This window comes from Brassica napus, chromosome C8 (assembly GCF_020379485.1).
Source record: "Brassica napus cultivar Da-Ae chromosome C8, Da-Ae, whole genome shotgun sequence".
Classification (NCBI taxonomy): Eukaryota; Viridiplantae; Streptophyta; class Magnoliopsida; order Brassicales; family Brassicaceae; genus Brassica; species Brassica napus.
The window spans coordinates 47,152,450-47,170,942 of record NC_063451.1 but is presented as its reverse complement, the minus strand read 5'-3'; the positions used below and the strand labels follow the sequence as shown (position 1 = coordinate 47,170,942).

The 18,493-nt window shown below is 39.0% G+C and overlaps 6 protein-coding genes across 6 annotated transcripts; 3 read left to right on the top strand and 3 right to left on the bottom strand.

Moving 5' to 3' along the window:
* The first annotated feature begins 1,677 nt into the window (after nucleotides 1-1,677).
* LOC106435817 (berberine bridge enzyme-like 2) lies at nucleotides 1,678-3,489 on the top strand. The gene has a single exon (XM_013876743.3). It carries the CDS (start codon nucleotides 1,849-1,851, stop codon nucleotides 3,463-3,465), a length of 1,617 nt encoding a protein of 538 aa, XP_013732197.2. The 5' UTR covers nucleotides 1,678-1,848; the 3' UTR covers nucleotides 3,466-3,489.
* A 39-nt stretch (nucleotides 3,490-3,528) lies between these two features.
* Nucleotides 3,529-5,404, bottom strand: LOC106415242 (alpha-ketoglutarate-dependent dioxygenase alkB). The gene is made up of 7 exons (XM_048765348.1): nucleotides 5,231-5,404; nucleotides 5,004-5,152; nucleotides 4,585-4,895; nucleotides 4,353-4,491; nucleotides 4,208-4,274; nucleotides 4,006-4,127; nucleotides 3,529-3,889 (listed from the first exon to the last, which is right to left on the bottom strand). Exons 1-7 carry the CDS (start codon nucleotides 5,335-5,337, stop codon nucleotides 3,750-3,752), a joined length of 1,035 nt encoding a protein of 344 aa, XP_048621305.1. The 5' UTR covers nucleotides 5,338-5,404; the 3' UTR covers nucleotides 3,529-3,749.
* Nucleotides 5,405-6,075: 671 nt separating this feature from the next.
* Nucleotides 6,076-7,593, bottom strand: LOC106415243 (nucleolin 1). The gene is made up of 6 exons (XM_048765350.1): nucleotides 7,529-7,593; nucleotides 7,407-7,461; nucleotides 7,133-7,286; nucleotides 6,909-7,078; nucleotides 6,580-6,821; nucleotides 6,076-6,479 (listed from the first exon to the last, which is right to left on the bottom strand). Exons 4-6 carry the CDS (start codon nucleotides 7,076-7,078, stop codon nucleotides 6,286-6,288), a joined length of 606 nt encoding a protein of 201 aa, XP_048621307.1. The 5' UTR covers nucleotides 7,133-7,286; nucleotides 7,407-7,461; nucleotides 7,529-7,593; the 3' UTR covers nucleotides 6,076-6,285.
* Nucleotides 7,594-7,927: 334 nt separating this feature from the next.
* On the bottom strand, nucleotides 7,928-9,678 carry LOC106415241 (tyrosyl-DNA phosphodiesterase 2). Its single transcript, XM_022708272.2, has 4 exons — nucleotides 9,210-9,678; nucleotides 8,994-9,142; nucleotides 8,806-8,916; nucleotides 7,928-8,732 (listed from the first exon to the last, which is right to left on the bottom strand). The coding sequence occupies exons 1-4, from the start codon at nucleotides 9,661-9,663 to the stop codon at nucleotides 8,148-8,150; spliced, it is 1,299 nt and encodes a 432-aa protein (XP_022563993.2). The 5' UTR covers nucleotides 9,664-9,678; the 3' UTR covers nucleotides 7,928-8,147.
* Nucleotides 9,679-14,307: 4,629 nt separating this feature from the next.
* LOC106416279 (acanthoscurrin-1-like) lies at nucleotides 14,308-14,965 on the top strand. Its single transcript, XM_013857137.3, has one exon. The coding sequence runs from the start codon at nucleotides 14,380-14,382 to the stop codon at nucleotides 14,713-14,715; it is 336 nt and encodes a 111-aa protein (XP_013712591.1). The 5' UTR covers nucleotides 14,308-14,379; the 3' UTR covers nucleotides 14,716-14,965.
* On the top strand, nucleotides 14,780-18,060 carry LOC106415143 (aminomethyltransferase, mitochondrial). The gene is made up of 4 exons (XM_013855775.3): nucleotides 14,780-15,775; nucleotides 16,034-16,597; nucleotides 16,677-16,795; nucleotides 17,364-18,060. Exons 2-4 carry the CDS (start codon nucleotides 16,037-16,039, stop codon nucleotides 17,908-17,910), a joined length of 1,227 nt encoding a protein of 408 aa, XP_013711229.1. The 5' UTR covers nucleotides 14,780-15,775; nucleotides 16,034-16,036; the 3' UTR covers nucleotides 17,911-18,060.
* The last annotated feature ends 433 nt before the right edge of the window (nucleotides 18,061-18,493 follow it).

Genomic DNA, 18,493 nt, shown 5'->3' with positions numbered 1-18,493 from the left:
ATCTAGTTTAATGTTTCTACATTGTATGTAACTTAACTCGATTAAAAGGAGAGTCTATAAAACAAACTTGACCAACAAGAGAGGAACATACCTAAATAGGGAGGAAGCCATTGGAAAAAATCTTGAAAACTTGATGGGATCAATCTATTTTTTCGAAACGACTAGATAAAATCATTAATAGAAAACTTCCAATAATAGAGAAAGAAGATAATGTAAAAACTCAAAAATAGCAATTCTATGTATATATATAACACCACAAACACAAACACGAGTTTTAACAATACATAAATATATATCTAAAACATCTAGAAAGAAAGAAAAAAAATGAAAAATACGTCATTCTTTCTATTTGTTCTTGCCCTTTGCATGATCGGCAATGTAGGTGCAAATATATTTCAACGGGCCAATACAACACTCTTGTTCGTGAACGGCCTTCGTTACAAGAAATGGCTCAAGGTACATTGTAAATCAGGGAACAACGATATGGGTGTCCACTATCTGAAACAGGAAGGAATCTACTATTTCAGTTTCCACGATAACTTTATGGGAAACACGCTTTTCTGGTGCACCCTGAGCAAAGGACCTGATTATAAGATCTCGTCAAAGTTTGATGCCTATGTGGAGGACAATAGAGAGCTTCACGGAGACACATATAGCTATATTGCTAAAGATGATGGCATCTATCATCAAAATCGAGTATATCCTAAACTTCACAAGAAGTTTGACTGGAATCGGAGATACTAAACAATTTCCCTCATGATCTCAGATACTTTAAACATATGTATGTACTTGTATATTCATTGATTTGTTATACTTGTAAAAACAAATGATATACTTGTAAATAAGTCAATGATAAACTCTTGTAACTAAAAGTCTTTCACATTTGTTTCACCGAATTTCAAAATTTGAAGTTAACTTTGGCGTTGTTCAAAAATATAATTTGATTTTAATCACATGGGTTTCTAAAATTCATATTTTAAGGTTTCTGATGAATGCCATTGACGCGATATGATCTCTAAACCCTAAACATGCCAATCGAGCTTATGTAGACATGCAAACTAAATTAGTCTCCAAATACTTACCATACAAAATTAACAAACCTAAATCTCAAAACCCTAATATCATGGGTTGGAATGCCGATCTGTATTGTTTCGACATTAGAAGGCCGATATGTATTGTTTACTGCAGTTTCTTTTTTAATCAATTCCATGTATACACACATAAAATGATACGTGAATATTTACTTGGAAGAAGAAAAAAACCTAGCAAAAAAAAAACATTAAGGATATAATACTACATTTTAGATGATCTCTGCATCATTAGTTGAAGCTCAAGCAAGGCTTCGGAAAACTAGAAGAATAGTGGTCGGTTTTCTTTATTCATGTTAACATAATCTGTGAAAAGAAAAAAAATCTATGAACTTATGCTTCTTTAGCGAATTCACTGATTTACCCAAAAAGTAAGAGTTACTGTTTTGGTTGAGTTATATTCAAAGTTCAAAGATATGGCCTTATTTTGTTTTCATTTTTTAAAATCAAAATGTAACAAATACAAACACAAGTTGATTACAACCATCATAGATGTTTTCAACTATAAATACATTCTTCAAATTAGCAAAAAAAAAAAAAATTGATTATACAAAAATTCAGAACAACCGCACAAAACAAAGAAAGAAATAAGAAAAAAACTTAACTATTAGTAATAGTCTACTATTACAAGCGAATCCTAATATTAGCCAAAGCCAAGAATATAGCTAAAAATTCAAGAATCTATGTAAAACTTCAAGAATCTATGTAGTATATATATAACGCAGAACAACATCAACAACAATTCATTCAATCAACAAACATGAAGCTCCTTTGTTTGACTTTTGTCTTCTTGGTCTCCACGACTCTTACAACCGCAACTCCTCCAGACGCAACAATCTACCAAAACTTCCTCCAATGCTTCACAACCCAAACGCGCGCTCTTCCCAACACCTTAGCCGACGTCGTTTTCCCGCAAACCGCAGCCGGTTACACCCCCGCCCTACGCAACTACATCCGAAACGCGCGTTTCAACACCACCGCGTCTCCCAAACCCGCGATCGTGATCGTCGCGCGCACCGAGGCCCACGTCCAAGCCGCGGTAGTCTGCACCAAAACGCTAAAATTCCAGCTGAAAACTAGAAGCGGCGGGCACGACTACGAAGGCGTCTCGTACGTATCCAACCTCCCCTTCTTCCTCCTCGACATGTCGAGCTTCCGCGACATCACCGTCGAGGGAGAAACCGCCTGGATCGGAGCCGGCGTCACGCTCGGCGAAGTCTACTACCGTATATGGGAGAAGACCAAAACGCACGGCTTCCCCGCCGGAGTCTGTCCCACCGTCGGCGCCGGAGGTCACATTAGCGGCGGCGGGTATGGAAACATGATCAGAAAGTACGGTCTCTCCGTCGACTACGTCACCGACGCGAAGATCGTGGACGTCAACGGACGCGTTCTTGACCGTAAAGGAATGGGAGAAGATCTCTTTTGGGCTATTAATGGCGGAGGCGGGGCGAGTTTCGGCGTGATCTTGGGTTTCAAGATCAAGCTAGTCCCCGTCCCCGAGACCGTTACGGTCTTCAGAGTCCAGAAGAACTTGGACGAGAACGCGGTCGACATGGTTCACAAATGGCAGTTCGTTGCTCCGAAAACCGATCCTGGTCTCTTCATGAGGGTGTTATTACAGCCCGTGACGAGAAACAAGATGCAGACCGTTCGCGCCTCGGTCTTGGCCTTGTTTCTCGGCAAGTCGAGCGAGGTTTTGTCTCTACTAAACAAAGACTTCCCAGAGCTTGGTTTAAAGCAAGAGAACTGCACGGAGCTCACTTGGATTCAGTCCGTGCTGTGGTGGGATAACCACGACAACGCTACGCTGGTCAAACCCGAGGTGCTGCTCGAGCGTAACTTGGACACGGCGTCTTACGGGAAGAGGAAGTCAGATTTTGTTGAGAAAGAGATTACTAAAGAAGGGTTAGATTACTTGATGAAGAAGATGATCGAGGTTGGGAAGATTGGTCTTGTGTTTAACCCTTACGGTGGGAAGGTGAGCGAGGTGGCTACGACGAAGACTCCTTTCCCGCATAGGACCAAGCTTTACAAGGTGCAGCACTCGATGAACTGGAAAGATCCGGGGCCTGAAGCTGAGACCAGTTTCTTGGAGAAGGCGAAAAGCTTTTATAGCTACATGGCTCCTTTTGTGACCAAGAACCCTAGACACACGTATTTGAATTACAGGGATTTGGATATTGGAGTTAATACTCATGGTCCGAATAGTTATAGAGAAGGAGAGGTTTATGGGAGGAAGTATTTTGGAGAGAATTTTGATCGGTTGGTGAAGGTGAAAAGTACTGTGGATCCTGAGAATTTCTTTAGAGATGAACAGAGCATACCTACCTTGCCTAGCAAGCCAGCTAACACACCCGCTAAACCGGCTCTATAAACCCTAGTTCATAGCAATGTTGAAAGAAGCGCCAGGCAGAGAGACCTAGAGCCAATAACAATATCTATAAACTGATTACTTTGTTTTTTTTTAATTTTCAAAACTTGTAAATAATAATACACCATTTGCTAAATAGTGTATGAATCTTACTTTAGTTCTGTCTGAATCCTAAGAACATAGAAAACTCAAAGTAGTGAAACAGAAGAAGAAGGCTGCTTCTCAAAAACTTCTGGCTCGATGCTAATACAGATACTTTGGCAGACCATCAGGTGGATTCAGGCAACTCAGAAAACTTGCCTGATGTTTATGTTGATCCTCGAAGTTTTGATGTACTCTGCGATAAAATCTCCATTTTCATGGGACAATTCTGATTCAAGTGCGCCAATATCTGCATTTTCTTCATCAATGAAGATACGGGGCACGCCTGCAGCATCAACAGATATCATCTCAGACCAAACAGTGAGAGAAAATGAGAAAACTAAGGATTTTTTTCTTGTAAAAAACACAGGTAAGCTGGTAATGCAAATGAAGTAGGTTTACCGTGAAAGCATTCCCTGGCTTCTCCAGCCATCAATACAACATCTCCACTTCTGAGATACATAGCATGCGGAGGATCCTCTTTTGATTTTCCTCCTAAGAGGAAAATAGCTTTACACCCCAAGCTGCGTAAGAGGAAATACAGTCACTCTATTGCGGCTATTAAGTTTTGCTATAAAAAAAAAAAGAAGGCAAAGATGTATACCTCATGCTAACTATGGGTTTACTCCAGTCAGCTTCCATATCATCAAGGTGGCCTCCAAGGGTATCACCTAAAGAGTGAGTTAAACAAGTTTTCAAAGTTCAACACTTTTCTTAAAGCAAGAAATACGATTTCAAGTTAACTCTACCTAAGCCAAAATAGTTTACGATAGCACCCTCTGGACGGAACTCCTCCCCTGAAGGCATTGCAATGGCAGCGTGTGTCTTAGCTAGTTGACAAAGTGCATCAGGGATGTTGTTATGAGGCAGAGAAACATCATAGTTGCGCTGAAGAAAAAAGGCGAAACAATCAGCATCATTCCAGGTATTAGTAGCAGTAGATACTAATCTATTTCATCAAAACAAGTTTCAAAAACCGACCTTGGACCAATCAAACTGTAGACCGAGAGTGCTCCAACGAAGCTTCCTCAACAGAACCGAAGCTGAAACTGATTTGCAACTTCGTTGTTTAACTTTAGCAGTAGCTTCTTCACCATCAAAAAACTTCCATATATTAGTATCCTCCTGAACCAACACCTTGTTTGCTTTAGCTGATTCATACAAATCAGCAACGGGACCATAAATAGCATTGTGGTTTGTTCTATTTGGAGGCTGAGGAAAACTCGTCAAGCTCTCTTTGATCCATTTGCACTGCTCCTCCAAGCTCAACGCATTAGGGATAAAGTAAAACCCTAAATCAAAAATCAAAAGTTTCAACCTTTCACTGAAAATCTTCATACCCATAATCAAAATTACAAAAAAAAAAAACTAACTCTATTAGATCCTAATTTTGACCTTACCGGGACGATTCTCGATGCAGAACACCTGGGAGTCAGCTTCTGCAACCCTAATTCCGTCGGGTAAAACACCGGTTCTGTTGAAATCTTGTGAAATTGAATTGAAATCGAGAACCGATGACAAATCAACCGGTTTAGGTAGCTTCTTCTTCCTGCGAAGATTTGAAGAGGAAGGGATTCAACAATGGCAGTGATGAATGGGAGGAGATTTAAAACAAAAAGGTGCTTACTTTCTCGAGAACTTTGAGTCTTGTTCGTAGTAAAGCTTGTAATTTTTCTCTGCTCTCCGGAAAGCCGTACGATCTGCGTCGTCAGAGACGTTCGCCGATTCGTACATCTTCACCACCACCAGTCGACGAGGCCGGCCGAGTTTAGTTTGTTTTCGCTTTTGGACTAACGTTTTTTTAATTTGCAATGAAGACATTGGTCTTTCTCCAAAATTCTTTTTTAGACCTATTTTGAAAAAAAGTTGACAAACGAACCCTGTAGAACAGTGTGAATAAAACACAACAGAAGAACCATTCTTATGGCGTTGGTATACCACAAGACTCATCTTTCTTCAAAGCTTAGCTTCAGACTCTTCACTGTTGAGACAAACAGTTAATAATCTAGCTTATTGTCAAGAACATGCTTTGTACATTAAATTTAAGGCTCAGTGTCTGAAACCAAACCCTGATATACCAAACATATCACATGTGTTCGTGATCATCTAACTCTGATTAGTAATATCTCTGACTGGGATTCGTACTGCCTTCGGTTCTATCTCCACGCCCTCCCTTTTCATTTTGGGCAACGCACTGTTGGGAGTAAGAGATATGATTTTCAAACCCTGTTAGGCATTTTACTCTCTATGGAAGAAACTCAGAATGAAGTTCCATAAGCCTCTTCATAATTTTACATTGTTTCTCACAGACCAAGTGCAAGAACAGAGAGAGAGAGTCTTGTGTATGATAAGGTAAATGTTAACTTTTAAGAATGAGATAGCTTGGCATGATCAACTGGCTTAGGTGGACAAGGGAGCCGAGGACTTGGATAAATATTTAATTTTGTGGAACGTAGATATGATAACCTTAAGTCTTTACTGAAAACTTGATTGGACAACCAAGTTTGTCAGTGTTATTACAGAGTTTTATCATAAAAACCAACACACGCGCATAAAAACATATTTAAAATCCAGACAAAACATAACATTTTCAACATCCAGAAACGAGAAAAGAAGGTGGCGGCATTGCAAGACAGGTAAATAACAAGAGACAGCATTTGAGAGAGAGAGAGAGAGAGATTTCTAGTCGGTAGTCATGATCGACTTCTGATTTCCCTCAGATAGAATTGCTTTATCTTTCTCAGCCATAGCCAACCTAGATGCTTTAGCTGTCTCAGCCTTAGCCAACCTAGCTGCTTTAGTTCTCTTAATCTTAGCCAACCTAGCTGCTTCAGCCAACCTACCTGCTTCATCTTTCTTAGCCATAGCCAACATACCTGAAACAAACAAACAAACAAACATACAAATGAATGAACGGTTTTACACTTTGTTTTCTCAAAACAAAAAGAAAAAAAAGGAATGAAGAAAGTAACGTACGTGCGCGAGAGACGCCACCGCCGCCATCCTTTCTTAGTGGGAGGACAGCATTAACAACAAGATTAAAGCCTCCCGCAGAACGTCCGCTAAGTTTCAGAGCCTTTTCAATAGCATCTTTTCCACGGAGATGAACGAAAACCACTTCCCCCAAAACAGAACAATAGGATCCAGGGAAAACCGAACGTACCATCTCCTCGACCTCATCCCTAGCAAGGGAAGTATCAAATCCTGTAACATTCAACCTAAAATAGCAGGACACCATATTAGGACAAGAACAAACAGGTTAATAAATAAGAAAGGAAAAAATAAAATTAAAAAAATCAATTTACACGCGCTGTCGGTATTTGTCTTGTGCTTCGGGAGTAGCAAAGAAATGGTCAAGGCGATTGCTGTCAAAAGGGTAAGCCGTAACTCGTAAAATACTTCCTCCCATGTCACTTCCATCAAACGTCAACGCCTTTTCTTCATCTTCTTCGTTAACGTATAGATTAATCCGCATCTGTAAAACACAAAGATTATTATAGACGATCAAGCTGGAGGAGGAAGAAGTCACAAACCTGCAGAGAATAGTACGATTGAAGTCGAGTTCGTGAGCAAAAGCATGTATTAGCTTTATTCCACGTGATGCGAAGTGTTTTCTCAGGCCCTCTTCAACAACATCCTTACGAGAGGAGCTATCGTATCCCTCAACCGCAATCCTTCTAATGCTGCTTTATTATTGCAAAAGTATATTAATTAATTAATTAATTACCGTGAGACACAACAATAACACATGATCCATCTAATTAGATATACAAATCTCAAAAAAAAAAAAAAAAGAAACGAACCTGCTCTTTCGAATCGCTGCATCACTACCGTGTTCAATTCCAGACCTTCCACACCCTAAAGTAAATAAGATCTAATCAGACAACTAATTCCAGAAACAGAAAGCGATGATAAGAATAATTACTTTGATCACGGATGCGTCCATGGCGACCGACTGCTGCGCTAGGTTTTTTTTTCGAGAGGGCGATAAAGATATTTTGAATTTTTTGGTCTTTATAGAGAGTCTCGACTTTAACTGTTATTCTGGTTTTGGGCCGTAACCGTTCTGTTCGTTGGGTCTTAAATTTAGTTTAAGCCTGGATTAGGCCCATTTACTAATAACCCTGCAATGCAGTTCTTCGACTTGTAGTATTGAACATAATCAGACTTGGAGAAAATTACAAAAAAAAAATTAACATATAGCAATTGCGCATGCATATAACAATCGAGCTAATTGTTAATAACATGCTTTGTACATTAAATTCAAGGTTTAAAGAATAACTTCGTAGCTGTCAGAAACCAAGCCCTGCTAATCAAACTCATGTGTTTAACACTGATTTTTTTTTTATCAAAGTGTTTAACACTGATTAGTTTCATACTTTTCATTACAAAAGCTAAAGCTGGACACAAGACTGATCTTCAGTTCAAATCAGGAAATGAAGACTTTCCAAAACAAAACACAAAGAAGAAGCTAAAACCGCTTATCAGTATCACAGAAGTTCCACGAGGGGAAAAAAGGAACTTCGAGCTCCGACAGTTTGAACTCATTTTGGCAAAAGAGTTAAAAGCAGACCAAAATGATCGCTAGGCAACACTGGAAGCTCCAGCTTCTTGACGTCACCCCTCACTCTCTTCTCTTTCACATAGGACAAACCAGGAAGCGCCTCTTTCCCAACCATCTCGATCCCACCAAGCTTGTAACCATCCAGCCGACAGAAAAAACGGTCTAGCCGCTTCTGCAAAGCTCGGTTACCAGACAGCATCGGGTTCGCTTTAGTGTCGTACGTAAAACCGGGATCACCTGGCTTCAAAACCTCCCAAACATCGACCCATTGGTCCGGCAAAGGAAACTTCCCGTCTAGCTTGTCGTCCCAGTTCATATCTCCCCCAAATACCACGTTGGGGTTAGCTCTGAGATGCTCGATGGCCTCGTTGGCTTGTTCGACGCGTTCTCGGCTAAACATCTGGTCCCATTTTGGAGGACCTGGACAGGGGCTCTCCAGATGGCTTGTTGCCAGAACAAGCGGCTTTCTCCCCGGAACTTCAACCTCTGCAACGGATAAATCTCTTCCCATGATCGAGTTCCTAAAGCTTTTACAGCTTGAAGACTTCATCCCCACCTTGCTCAACTGCAAATCAACCATAAGAGTCAGTTACACAAAAATCAAAGGAACTTGACAAATCTACAAGCTAAGAGCCTACCAGCATGCAATAGTAGCCTCTTGATTGTGACGCATCGACTGAGACAGAACAAGTATACTCTTTCCACCAGTTGGATTTGCGGAAAATCTCATATATCTCAGGGATAACTTCCTACAAAGACCACACAAAAACTGTCAAGCTCCTTCTAAACCTCGCAGATGAAACTAACTTAAATGTTAAAAAATGACCTGAAAGCATATGAGATGAGGAGAATGAAGCTGAATAAGGTGACCAATCGCTCTCATCCTATTACTCAACTCAAGATCTTCACGGAACCAAACATTGTAAGTCAAAATCTTCACACAAGAGAAAGCTGTTCCTGAACCAGAAGCTTCCCCTACAGATAAGAGTAATCAAACAAAGTAAGGACATTTTCAACGAGCAAGGAGTTTTAAAGATCCAACCTTTCGATTCAATTTCGTTTCTTTTCTTCACCGAGCCACCATCAACCTCGATGACGTCATCATCATCCATGGCCTTGCGTTTGCTACACCGCCGCAGAGGAAAGAAAACCGACCCGATGGAGTTGTTGTTGTTGGTGTTACTTTCGAGACTCCCCGAATCGGTCAAATCGTCGAAGCCCAGGAGAGAAGAAGACGACGGCGATCGCGTCCCGCAGATTTCGCAGGATGAGTTCTTGTACGTGTTCAGAAAGGTGCAGCCTTTACACGCCCATGTAGGTTCGTCGTTGGAGGAAGCCGAGAGGGGAGAAGGGGTGGAGAGGGGAGTCAAGCAGATCATGCAATTGAGCTTCTGAGAAGGAGAATTGAGGAATGTACATTTGGTGCAGGACCAAGAGGATGAGGATGACGACATCGCGAGAGTAGTGAAGAGTCGGAAGAATCTGGTTGCTGACATTTGACCTAATTTTTATTTATCTATTTTGACTTTGACGACGGTTACGGTTATACGACGTCGTAAGACCGTTTCGGATTAAAAGAAATGGTTTTCTAAACTCGAAGGTGAACCGTAATCAAACCGGACCTCATGCGAAATTCAACCAAAACCATACAGAATTACATGTTGGGGGAATGGAGAATATACAGCATGTAAGTGTACCACTTAAAATTTACGAAGACATAATTTTTGCTAAATTACAAAAAAATCATAAAATACAATGTCTGTAAAACCTAGAACTTCATAACAAACAATGTTTATGAACCTAGAATTGTCACTCAACGTGGATAAATGAACAATCACCAGAATGGTAACAAAATACAAGTTACAAGAATCATAATACTAACGCAGAAGTCTCTTGAGGAGGCTTCACCGCCGGCGACTTGAGTTGAATTCACCACCGTTTGTGTCTTATTTCCGACCTTTTTGCTGCACAAATTGAGGCAAGAGCAGCAAGTGAATAAACAGAAGAAAAATGCAGATTTATAATAACGGTAAAAAGGACAATAAACAAGTATCATACCTTCATGGGAATATGCAGCAACATCCATTTTCCAGATTAAGAAACTTCCGCAAAGAAAAAATAAGTAAAAAAGAGATACTTTGAGTCAATACTTAAACACAAAAGTTTCCAATTTTTAAGAATTTGAGACCATTTACACAACAAAGGATATGATCTTGATATTCTTTTCTTGTTATATAGCCTTCTTTTAACTCAAAGTAGTAAAAAAATTGTAAATCAATGAGAATGTACAAGATTCTAAGACCATTTATGATTGCAAAAAAAAAAAAAAAAAAAAAAGCAAAGGTGATTCAAGATTAGATAACCTAGTGCATTAGCAACCATATTTTCAGATTCATGAACAAGAGAACCTTCCCCTCTGAGAACCTAGCTTCTATGTACTGTATATGGCTGCAAAGTTTTGGTAATTAACTGATCTGCTGGTACATGTTCTGTTGTGTTTAATCGAGTTGAATCTGTGTTGAATCTGCTTTTGAATCTCTATTTTAGTTTTAATCTGTTGGTTGGTTGTTTTCTCTGGATCTGTTGGTTTGGAAGCTTTTTTGGTTACTATTTGTCTGATTTATGTCTTCATTGTCATACTGATTGTGGCTATATCTTTGTGACAAGGATGGTCAAGATGGAGGTCATGTGGATTGCGGATCCTCTGCTCTGTGCAGTAATTGTGCAACTCATGGGAATTTGCTGGGCTATTTCGCTGGTGAGGCAATTGGAGTTCCTCTTGAATAAGAATAATAAAATGTCCATCGATAAACACCTATCCATACAGGTTTGTTAATTGGTACATGAACCCTGGTTTCTATTTATGATGTCGCTCCAGTAATATCAAATTTCCTATCATACATGATCTTATCGACAGAGTTCCAAAGAAATTATTTCTTTGGTCTGATGGTGGAGTTAAAAGCAATGACTCTTTCATCTACTTGAAAGAGTTTGGCGTCCTCCTTGAGGAAGAGTGTATTTTGGATCAGCCTGAGCATGTTAACGGCTCTGTTGATAGTGTATCTGTAAGTAATCCACTTTTTGTTTTTATCACTACTTTTTCTTTATTTTTTACGTTACTAACTTACATTTTTTACCTAGGACCGTCGTCTTAGGTACCATCCCGAAGATTTAGATGTCTTCAACTTGGAAAATCTGCTCTATAATAGAGGAGATGAAGCCTACGGTGAATTCCATTCTTCCATTCAGAACTTGTTGAGGGGGGAGGGGGTCAGATTATTTCAATTCGTATACCTTGCTATGATAGCTATTTTGGAGCCTATGCCAAATCCAGTGGAAAGGTAAATAGTTCATTTCACCATGTAGTGTCCATTTTCCTGTTCTTACAATCATGTTCTTACCCTGTCAATTATGTTCTTAACAGAACATTTACTCCCCAACCTCTGGCGAGTTGGGTCGTCTTGTCCCCAATGATGGACATTACTTGCTTGCTATTGGAGCTTCTCGTGATCGTGATGGCAAGCTCTTCTATTCAATGTCAGGATTCTTATATGCCGGATTTTGCTGACAATGGTTATTCTCTCATTTACGCGGATCTCGTTACTGAATATGTCGAAATGACCGTGGGAGAGAATACTGCTTACTATTGACCACTCTCTCTCTCTCTCTCTCTCTCTCTCTCTCTCTCTCTCTCTCTCTCTCTCTCTCTCTCTCTCTCTCTCTCTCTCTCTCTCTCTCTCTACGAGAGTATCTTTTGCTTAACACTTGTGATGCTTCTGTTTTCTTTATTTCATTTGATTGTTTTAGGAGTCTAGAACATTGATATGTTGAAAAACTTAATATGGTCAGTGATGAGTTGGTATATTGCGTTTTGACGTTAAGCGTTGGAGTTATGTTCCAGGTTTTTATCTTAGGCTTTGGAGTTTCAATTATAGTTTAATTAAGCCTGTGTGTTTGAAGATTATCCCATTACTCAATGACTCAATGAAATGTCAGATATGACTCAATGAAATTATTTTGCTGACCAAAAAGAAATATATGGAATGATTTAACTATATCCATATCTGACTGTACATTGAGTCACCCTTTGAAAATCATGACTAGAATTTAATGATATGCTTAGCTTAAATACAATCACTCTCTATAAATACTCGAATATACCATGGATAAAACATAATTTTCACCTCACTAATTAATTTCAATAAGTGTAAATAAAGCAAACTAATTAATGTACACCACCACGTAGACGATTGACTACAGAATCAAACGAGCGCTAATCCTGTACTCCACGATCGGACGGACATCAACGCATTGCGAGTCTCTTAAGCCTTAAAATCAACGGCCAAGATGAGAGCAAGCGTAAGGGGTGTAGCGATTTTTTTTATCAAACCTATAGAGCTTTGGAACTGGCCTTTAACTACAGCGTGGCTGAGTACACTGTACACAAAGGGTAATGCATATGCATAGGTGTAGGCGTAGACTGTTTGCTACTGTTTATATTTCCTTTAACCGTTTTGTGTGTATTTCCTTTGATGATTAAATGTAATGAAAAGATTGTAATAGGCACCAATGATGTGTAACGTCGTGAAGATAGTCAACCAAGAGCTAGGAGAAAGATCGCTAGAGAAGCCGGACCTCTTCCTGGACTCGGCACCAAGATTGTCTCATTCGTGGATCCAGATGGCTGGAAAATAATAAGCAACATGATAAAAAAAAAAATGATGCTGATATTTTTGCATGGACGAACCTGGTTTGGTCTGATAGTGAAATCAATATAGCGATTACATGTAGATTTTGTCTAAAATATGTTCTGGTAGACAATGAAGATTTTCTGAAGGAGCTGAAATGAGGAGAGCAATGATGATGGTCGAGATCACAGCTTAAAAACGAAACCATAATAATAAACTATGTCATCTTATGAAATGAAGGGAAGACTTAGTATTTGCTCTAAAATAAGTAGATGTGGTTCAGTCAGTGTGCTGCTATGTTCTCGTTCGTTTTGTGTTTTAAGTTCTGGACGGTTTAATAGAATTCCAATTTTCCTTACCAAATTGGTTTACTCCATTGGATACGGATTTTTCGATGTCTGATTATCTTGCCCAACTTGGCATCGGAGTTTGGATTCAAATGTCTTTAATTAATTAGTATATTCAATCTATTATTCCATCTCCAAAATATGCAGTCACATGAAACTCAGCCACTACCGCTAAAGGGAAATCAAATTAGTTGTACTTACTACAATAGTATCATTCCGAAGCCATTTACGCATTTATGGAATATACATTCCATATCGAGCCCTACCCATTACGTTACCAATCTTCAATTAGGTCTTGATGATCATGTGTATTTCTTTGGCTTCACAATTAATATATCCATAGAAATGCGGTGGAGTTGTTAGGTCTTTTTATGTCCTTACTTACCTACCCATCACGGCACGGCATCTCTAGTCACTGGAATACTGCTTTTTGTTATATAAACACCGTGTTTTAAGCGTCGGAATTGATATATAGATAATCCGGTAACATGTTATACCACGTGAGTTACAAAATAATTTTGCAGAAAATAGATTTTTGGTTTTGACAAATAAGATGGAGCCCCTCCACTACACCAAGAACATATGTTTCTATATGAAATGATGATGATCGTATCCATATATTAATCTTTTTTTTTTGTAAAAAAAGAAAGTGCTATATCATTTCCATATATTAATCTTGTTAGAAACTCAACATCTCAAAAGCGAAAAAGATACCATGAAGAACATGAACCAGTCACTCGTTACCAATAATTTTTGAATTTAAATTGTAGAATTTTTCGTCAAGTGTTGTTCAAAAAATAAGATGTCCTCAAAGATTATAACATCTCAAATATGTCTAAAATTGCTCAACATTATATAGGGAATATAACATTTCAGTGCACAACGTTTCACGTTTTACCATCTAGAAAATTGTTTGATTATATGATTTCCTCTTTGTATAAAATACATTTCGTTTGACACGTTCATTAAGACTTTTTTCTTACGAAACACTCACGTTCATTAAGACTATTTTACCTAATTAAGCTACATTGTCCTAAGTCCAAATCAATTCGCATTTAATTTGCACCCGAGTTAGGTATGTATGCGTATATAAATACATACCTATTTATGCTCTTGTAACACACACACACACCTCGTCATAAACAAAAAAAAAATAATCTATACCATCAAAGCAAACATGAAAGGCACTTTCACTAACTTGCTTGTGCTTCTCTTCATTGCACTTGTTTGTGCAAATGTCGGTGCTAGGAAACTTATTTCCGGAGATACCCAATTCAAGGATGAAAAATTCCTTGGCGGCGGTGGAGCCGGTGGTGGCCTTGGTGGGATAGGGATTGGAGCTGGTATCAATACTGGTATCAATGCTGGAATTGGACTAGGTGGAGGCGGTGTGGGTGGTGGCGGACTTGGCGGTGGTGGTGGTGGACTCCTCGGTGGTGGTGGTGGACTCCTCGGTGGAGGCGGTTTAAACGGAGGAGCCGGTGGACTTGGTGGTGGTGGTGGCTTTCCTTGAACGTATAGTCAAGTGTTTGTGTGCGGTGTGTGAGCTCATTTACAGCTTATTATGCTACTCAAATCATTTCCGTTGTCATAATAAATTTAGAGAGTGATTACATCACATTTACATTTTTATTTCAACTTCAATGTTTTAATCGAGAAAGACCTTAGCTAATAGCTACTACTTTTAGCGGTTATGGTCGGATTCGTAGTATGTGTAACGTCAAATATTATTATTAATTAGTGAAACATTTCCGATTTATTTACTGTTTGGGATTCTTTTTCTCTTATGTACTACGAAATAGATTATTCTATTTGTCTATTACACATGCTTGAAATGCCTATCGTCACATGATTCTTGGTTGTAGAGAATCCAAGATTTTGATGATCATAATGCGAAGTTAAAAATCTGAAAGCCTAAGTTACAAAAAAAAACATGGGTTAAAATGTCTCTTATATAAATGATTATTTTGCACGCAAAAAATAATTATCATATGACAAAAGAAGTGTTACTTTGATGAATCCATGTAAAGCATAGATGATAGAATATGCCTTCTTCATATATCAAAAGCTTGGGTGGTGGTACCTTGACTCATATTTATAGAAGCCAAGCTCTTGATTCCATTTTGAAATATCAATGGATCAAAATGGTAACAACATAAAGAATGTCTACAACTCCAAGACTTTGAACAAGAAAGTTGTATCAGAAAATAGTACAAAGAACAAACATTTTCTTTTTTCTAATATGTTTATTACAATATCTTTTTTTTTCTAAACGAAAAGATAACGAGAGAACGATACTTACCACTCACTGAGGATGTGGTTGCTTTGGCCTTTTCTTGGTTTGGCTGATGATTCCTCCACCACCACCAACCCATGGCTCTATTCTTTTTAAATTCACATTTTTAATTCAATTATAAATCTTTTTAAACCCTAAAAAGTCCCTTTTGCCACTGAAACCGATATTTTTAATTGATTTATTACCAATTCATCAGTTCAAAGCAACAACAACACTACAAAGTAGTAGGATCAGGAATCTCAGGAAGCTCCAGGGACAAAACAAAGTCTCAACCTTTGTAAGATTTCTACACAACCCTTTTCATTTCTTCGTCTCGGATCAATGTTTTCATTCTCAGAATCTCATATTATGATGTTTTTATTTCTTTGTGAAATTATAAATTCGATCTCTTCGCTGTTACTGAGTTCCCAGATTGGTTTCAAATGTTCTGTTAATGAATCAAAATCTTATAGTCAAGGCTTTATGGATTCAAAGTGTTCTCCTTTTCGTCTATTAGATTGTATTTTGATTATTCTTGGATCAAACTGTTATGTAGAGGATGAGAGGTGGGAGTCTATGGCAGCTAGGGCAATCCATAACCCGTCGCCTTGCTCAATCCGACAAGAAACCTCTGTCACGCCGCTGCTTTGCCTCTGAAGCCGACCTCAAAAAGACAGCCCTTTACGACTTCCACGTCGCCCACGGTGGAAAGATGGTTCCTTTCGCTGGCTGGAGCATGCCGATTCAGTACAAAGACTCCATCATCGACTCGACCGTTAACTGCAGAGTCAACGGGAGTTTGTTTGACGTTGCACATATGTGTGGTTTGAGCCTCAAGGGCAAAGACTGTGTTCCTTTCCTGGAGACGCTCGTGGTTGCTGACGTGGCTGGTTTGGCTCCTGGGACCGGGAGCTTGACGGTGTTCACGAACGAGAAAGGAGGTGCTATTGATGACTCGGTGATTACCAAAGTGACTGATGAGCATATCTATTTGGTGGTGAATGCTGGTTGTAGGGATAAGGATTTGGCTCATATTGAAGAGCACATGAAGGCTTTTAAATCCAAAGGAGGTGATGTCTCGTGGCATATACATGATGAGAGATCTCTTCTCGCTCTTCAGGTTTGGGTTATTGATTTTAAAACAAAAGATTGTCTCCTTGTAGTTAGAGCACATTGTGATCTTGAACTGTGTGATGTAGGGTCCTTTGGCTGCACCGGTGCTTCAACATTTGACTAAAGAAGACTTGAGCAAGCTTTACTTTGGACAGTTCCAGATTCTGGACATTAATGGTTCCACTTGCTTCCTTACCAGGACCGGGTAACATCTCACGTTTCACACTTTCACTGTCAGCTTTGAGTCAGATGCTATACTAGGGCTGGGATTTTGAACTGAACTGGACCCGTCGAACCGAACAGAAATTTTTGGTTAGGAGTTCGGTTCGATTCGTTAGGTTTTCTAAAAAAGTTTAGTTTTCGGTTCAGTTCGGTTCAGTTCGGTTCAGTTCCTTTGGTTTTCTTTAAAAGGAAATTATAACCAAACCACACCAAAAACCCAAACTAAAGTAACTGAACTAATCAAATTTCAAACCGAAAAAATCGAAACAACCAAACTAACCGAATTTAACAGAAATTAATCGAACTTATCCAAAATTTTAACAATATTAAATCAAAATATAACCGGAATCAAAAACTTTGGTAGGATTTTCAAAAACCGAACTAACCAAATACCGAACCAACTGAACTTTATTTCGGGTTAATTTGGTAAAATTTATGTTGACCGAACTAACAGAAAACCGAACTACGAGCTACCCGAACCCGCAAGCCTACGCTATACTATCCTTTTGTTTCTTGGTTCTACTAGAAAGAGTTATGTTGTGTGTTTTCAGGTATACAGGGGAAGATGGGTTTGAGATCTCGGTTCCATCCGAGCATGCAGTTGATTTAGCCAAAGCAATCTTGGAGAAATCCGAGGGAAAAGTAAGACTCACAGGTCTAGGAGCAAGAGACAGTCTCAGGCTAGAAGCAGGTCTTTGTCTCTACGGCAACGACATGGAGCAACACATTTCTCCTGTCGAAGCTGGGCTCACATGGGCCATAGGGAAACGTAGAAGAGCCGAAGGAGGGTTTCTTGGAGCTGATGTGATCCTCAAACAGCTTCAAGATGGACCAACGATCAGAAGAGTTGGATTCTTCTCTTCGGGGCCACCAGCGAGGTCGCATAGCGAGGTGCATGATGAGAGTGGTAACAAGATTGGGGAGATCACGAGTGGTGGGTTTAGTCCCAACTTGAAGAAGAACATAGCTATGGGGTATGTTAAGTCGGGTCAGCACAAGAACGGGACCAAAGTGAAGATTTTGGTCCGTGGGAAACCTTATGAAGGTAACATCACTAAGATGCCGTTCGTGGCTACCAAATACTACAAGCCGTCATGATGTGGGTGTCTTCTTTGTCTATGACATTGTCTCTTGCTTTCGTTAAATGACTTCTGTTTTCTTTGTTACGATTTGGCATGAAAGTGTACGTTCTTTTTGCCAAGAGGGTATTTGCTTATTTCACTGTTATTGAAATAAAATTTTAACACATCTGAAACACCAAACTAAACTAAGCATGGACAAATCAACCGGAGCCAAAAGAATTGAATCGTATCGAATTAAACAGAATCAAACCAAACACAGAAGAGTCAAACTGAACTGAAAAAATGAATAGATACATGAATCAAATTTTATACTTAAAAATTAGTAGAACTGAATATCTATATACATAATCTATGTCTAAAAATGAATCCTCTAAAATTATTAAGTTTATTTCAATGTTTTTACTTGAAAATTAATCTTTTTAATCCAAATTATCTGAGCAACCGATATTTTATATGAACCAAATCTGATTATCATGGTTTAGTTTTACTACCTGAACCGAACCGATCCGAATTTTCCTTGGTTCTAGTCTTCTAGACTCCTTTTACATTAACAACCCAAACCGAACTAAATTAGCCTAACTCTAAACTAAACCAATAAC